The sequence below is a fragment of the Limulus polyphemus genome, unplaced genomic scaffold (assembly GCF_000517525.1).
Source record: "Limulus polyphemus unplaced genomic scaffold, Limulus_polyphemus-2.1.2 Scaffold2677, whole genome shotgun sequence".
Classification (NCBI taxonomy): Eukaryota; Metazoa; Arthropoda; class Merostomata; order Xiphosura; family Limulidae; genus Limulus; species Limulus polyphemus.
The window spans coordinates 154544-160329 of NW_013668287.1; the positions used below are offsets into that span (position 1 = coordinate 154544).

The 5786-nt window shown below is 33.7% G+C and overlaps 1 protein-coding gene across 1 annotated transcript in view; it reads left to right on the top strand.

The window, feature by feature from the left end:
* The window catches only part of LOC106467609 (nucleolar GTP-binding protein 1-like), a 28670-nt gene that overhangs the window by 20883 nt on the left and 2001 nt on the right, over positions 1-5786 (top strand). Inside the window, exons 16-17 of the mRNA XM_013927973.2 lie at positions 3109-3177; positions 3685-3816. Coding sequence (XP_013783427.1) covers positions 3109-3177; positions 3685-3816 — 201 coding nt within the window. The remainder of the gene's footprint in view (positions 1-3108; positions 3178-3684; positions 3817-5786) is intronic.

The window sequence follows — 5786 nt, forward strand, 5'->3', positions numbered from 1 at the left end:
CCTCAATTCCTTCTATAGCTCCTCCAAGCTGCGTTTAATCTCTCTAGCTTGTGAATATTACATTAACATTAGTTCAGCTTTATGTTATCAACCATATATCCTCGTACACAGATATTTAGTTTTCGTTATTGTTCAATAATCAGGTCTTTTCAGTTATTGAGCGAAAATATATTTCACTATAAGTTCTGTGGAATATGTCTTAACATATTTTGTAACTTACTTCTGGGCATAATCTAGTGAAGAAAAAAAAAGTTTTAATGTGCTTGGTTGCCAGTAGATGCCAGTAAAGATTGTTTTATCAAGTTCAAGGCCTTTAATTTAGGATCGGCTCATGACAGGTTCCAGATCTAGATTTCTACATCGGCTAATTTACGCCAAATTTCTCGAGTTATAGTAGAACAGATAAAAAGTTTCAGTTCATCAATTTAAAATAGTTCACAAGAAACGAAACAGTCGTTGTTCATGTATTTGATGACATAAACATTGTCTCGATCACTACTATGTCATATCTCAACCGGTCTGATAAGCCGTGGTGTTAGGCGAAAGGTCTCGTCGTTACTGTACAGAGCAGCTTTTGTGCAGTTGAGATTTTATTACATCCTTCTTATTCATTTTCATTCGTGAGTTTTTATAATTTGTCAAAATGTTTCTATAAATAACTTTAATCTCATTTATAAGGTTTCATTACTGACATATGGTGAAATGATTGGACATTTATCTCTGGCTTCAATTCTGAATATATATATATATATGTTGATTTGTTTTATAAAAATACAGTGAATGAGTTTTACTTGAGGACTTACAATACACTTATAACACACAGCATGAATTAGTATATAATAAGCAATGCCTCCTTTTTCTTGGTTAACTTTTCGATCGTGATTAAATTTTTTAAAGGTGAAACCTACTATCATTCATAACAATAGAAAATATAAACAAAAAATGAACAACTATAAAAAGTATATTTAAAATCATATAATAAAATTTAGTTGTTCGCTTTAGAATTATTATTGACAGGAACTGCATATTATTGCCTAGGAAATCTTCAATCAGATATTTCAAATGTTCATAATACCTAAAACTTTCTAGGTGATTTCGAAGAATATTGTATTTAACTTGAATTGTTCAAGTAAAATGCTTTAAATATATTTAAGAAGATAATATGGCGAGACACGTTTTTACCACAGATGCAGCAGTTTTAACATAATTTTACAGAAATGTGTGCAGTATTGGTTTGTTAATAACTTATTATATTATTCTTTCTGGAATTTTAAGGGTAGACAAATTCTAGCAAGCAAAATGTGACGGAAAGCTGTAATATTAGCTGAAAGACTCCGCTATGTTTATTTGTTGCAACACTCTGTTTAGTTAAAGATAACTGAGCTTCTAAAACATATTTCGTGGTCCACGTTCTTCAGTTGGACTCAAGTGATTAAACAGTTCAAATTATTTCCGTGTTCGAATTTGAAGGACAACTGTTCTATCGCTGTCATTATTTATATTGGATAAAATGATATTTTCGTAATTAAGATGATGGATAATATATTATTAGTTTATCTTCATAGTACAGTACATCAGCACTTGGGCTGAAATCAGTAATCATCGACGTAAGTATTAATGCTCACATGTGCTTTGTTTTATATTTTTCTGTTATTTCACATACTTGAAAATAATAAAATAAAATTTGTAAAGTATTAATGTATTTAATATTCAAAACATTTTAATAAATTTAACTTTAAATCATAAAAAAGAATTTAAAAATACATGATTATTACACTAACGTTAGTTCAGTTTTGTATTAGAAACAATTCAACGATAATCCTCGTACACAGATATTTAGTTTATGTTATTGTTCAATAATCAGACGTCTTTAGTTATTGAGCGAAAATCTATTTCACTATAAGTTTTGTATAATAAACGCGCTCTGCAGACTGAGGCCATGGTTGCGCTCTAAGAGTGACAATTAAATCCCACTATTCAGTCAGAAAAAAGCAGCTCGTGAGATGGCAATGGATTCTGTTGACTAGCTGCCTGCCCTCGAGTCTATCTATCAGATCAAGAATAGGAACGGTTGTGCGGAGATGGCTGTTGTGTATATATTTGCATTAATATTCTAAATAATCAAACAAGATACTTTTGAAGTTATTGTTATTACAAATACAACAGTCACGGCTAAAGTAGAAGCTTTTGCTATCGGTAGTTTACCAAAGATAATCTGTATTATATTTACAGTACTTAGAAAATGAAGATTATTTTAGGACTAAGTAATGATAGTATACATGATAAAATGCCTCAAATTTTAAAGTAAACCTTGATGGAAAGAAAAGTACTCAAACACTAACTGAAGAACTAAGAGAGAATTTTAAGATATTTATGGTTTTATATTTAAAAAGTGGGAGGATTCCACTCTTAATTCATTTTACATCGAACAACATCAACATAAAACTGGCAAGACTTGCTGGAAATGAAAGTATACGTATTTATATATTTTTTATTTATGTACAAATTGCAAAGTTTTTTTCAAACACTACATTCATTATTATTGGAAGAGCCGAAATTATTAAAAAATTACAGTGCTTCATGAAAAATTCTTCTTGTTTTTTTTTACTTTTTACTTGTTTATTATATATTACAAGATGAGTAAATTGTGCGAGGTTACAATGCAACTGTAACAATGCAACATCTTCATGCAGTATAATATTGAGAATGCTGTGTTAAATCTGGATAGTTTCTGGTCATACATTATATTCTGCATCCTGTTCAATATTAACCGCTCAGTGTCTTTTTACATACTATTTTAAACTTCAAAACAGAAAACTAAATCTACTCTGAAAACAGGGGGAGGACCCTACTTTCCAACATTTTATGTTTTTTGAGAACCCACTGTCATGTACAAGTAATTCGGATTTCGTATTTTGGCTTTTAAGTTTAGAAGTTAGAAAATTCTGAAGAGGAAAAAAGCTTAGTTGAATTTTGAAGTGGAGATTGTAGCAAAAGTTGAAATGTATTTTTGACCTAAGGATACACTTTAGAAATTAAGCTGCTTGTATTAAATTTAAAGCATTTTTTAAACTTGCATATAATAAAAACTGATATTTTTTTGTGTAGAGAGAGAGAAGCGTCAGCCGTTTGAAGAGTCAGATGGAGAGCCTTGGTGTTGACCTTGAAAACAAGGAGGTACTGGACATTTTGTGGCTACATTTATTACTTGTCTATAGTTTGTAGATGAGTTACATAAAACAGTGTTATAGGGTAAGCTAGCTGGTCACAAGTGATGATTATTTAAGGTTTTAGTAGTATATTTTATACCCGTGATTGATGGTCTGTGATGAACAAAGTTTCACCAACTCTAAGACTGTTAGTCTGTGAGGAGAGCCAAAATGCTGAGACCTGATCTGATGGGTACTTTAGTATGAAAAATAAATTACAATTTTAAGTTATTAGTCAATGTATATACAATAAATTGGTAAAACTGGGTAATATGTGCATACAAGTAATTTAAAAAAAAATAATTTTTAAACAACCTAGTTCGTAAAGCTACAAGTTAACACTTATTAAGGTTCTAAAGCATATTTTAACAGCTACCAAAGACGTCTTAACCTAAGCTGACAAGCATAAATGTTTAATCATATTAAAAATTTATATATGTATGTAAAATGTTTGAAAGCACTTATTTCCTTTTAGGCACACTACATTGAAGCATCAGAATCAAGAAGACAAACTCGTGGTGTGAAAAGGAAACGAGTAGACAGTGAAGGCACAGTCCGAAGTAGTTCAAAACTCCCACGTGATAGGTCTGGAGTCAAAGATGTCAAGGTAACAACTGCAAATATAAAGTTAATTTTATTATTCTTATTAAAATTATTACTTAATTTTTTTTACCTGCATTTAGGATATGCAGTATTCATTTGTTGAAAAATTATGAAGGGTGACCAGTAGATTTAGTATACAATAACATTGGGTGGGGAAAATGTGCTCTTAAATATAGTTGTACCTCTGTTTCTGCATTTATATTAACAACATTAAAGTAATAAGTGTATATTACTAAAAGTCATGAAATGTGTAAGGCAAAAAAATTTTTAATTTGTATATCGTATGTGGACATAGCGCTTTAGACCGTTGAAAGGGGAAATGTGGGAATTTGATATGTATTTCATACCACGAGATTCAGAGGGTAAAAAAAAGGGGGGCTTTTCTTTTTAGAATGAAAGAAAAGGAAACAATTGATTATTAAGAGGTGAGGATCCCACTAGATCATTAAATATAATGTTTAAATCAGCTTTACAGTGAAAGTGTGTTTTTTATGTAAGTAAAACTGCAGTATATCAGCCCATAGGAGCTGGCCTCTTTCAGGAAACATATGATTAAAAATAATTACAAATTTAAGAAGTAATAGATGTTCTTAGCAGTGCGTATGTTTAATTATAATTATTTGACATAGGTGGTAACAATTATTTTTTTAAAAAATGTAAAGTACAAAAGACATATAAAAGTAAAACGTGTAGTGTAGGAGTATAATTAGTAGAGATAGAGGACTTCTAGGATATATGTTCATAGTTTTAATTTTTTGATCAGTGTAGTTTCTCTAGAAACTCTGAATATCTGGATGTCAAGTGTCACGGTGGAAGTTGGACTAGGCTGACTGGCCGTCTTTCACCTCTTTCTCTGAACTTGATCCTGCATTTGTCTGTCTGCCATCAATAGATGATTGTGTGGTTGCAGTGACTGACTGTATTGTCCAGGCAGCTGCTCATTTTGTTCCTAAGACCTCGACACGTTTTCCACAGTATCCTCGTCCATGGTGGCGTCCTGCATTCCAGGAGGCACAGAAGGCTCAAAAACGGGCCTGGGATACCTTCCGACTGTATCCCTCTCTTTCTAACCACATTGTTTATCAGCGGGCCTGTGCCCTTGCTTGGCGGGTTTGACGTCAAAACCAAAATGAGTCTTGGATTAAGTTCACTACTAGCATCCCTTCTACCACCAGTTCCATCTTACTCTCCAATGGCCAGGAAGTTGCTATTGTCCAGAGCATTGCTGATGCTCTCGGACACAGCTTTTCTCGTGCTTCTAGCACTTCAGTTTCTTCCCCTGCCTTCTTGGGCAGAGCAATCGTCTCTAAGATTATAATCGTCCCTTTCCACTGGTGGAACTCAAACTTGCTCTTCGTCAATCGAACCTGATGATGTTCGTTATGAGATGTTGTGCCATCGCTCTTCTGCCTCTCTTGCTGTTCTTCTGGTTATTTTTAACCGGATCTGGCAGGAGCATGTTTTTCCTGATGCTTGGTGCCAGGCTATTGTCCTCCCTTTCTCTAAACCTGGGAAGGATCCCAAGATTCCTTCTAAATATTGTCCCATCGCTTTGACTAGTTGTCTTTGTAAGGTCCTAGAAAGGATGGTTAATCCTCGTCTTGTTTGGTTCCTGGAATCTAACACGCTCCTCTCACCCACCCAGTGTGGGTTCCGTCAACAGTGCTCCACCATGGACCAACTGATTCGATCTGAAACGTCTGTCAGGGAAGACTTTCTCAAGAGAGAACACCTTGTTTCTGTGTTCTTCGATCTCGAAAAGGCTTATGACACTACGTGGAGGTATGGAATTTTGCGGGACCTCCACTCCTATGGGTTGTGTGACCATTTACCCATTTTTATTCAAAATTTTTTACTGGACAGGCGATTCCAAGTCTGTGTGGGTTCAACTCTTTCCCGTTCCTTTCCACAGGAACTTGGAGTCCCTCGGGGCTGTGTCTTGACTGTCACACTTTTTAGTGTTAAAATTAATGC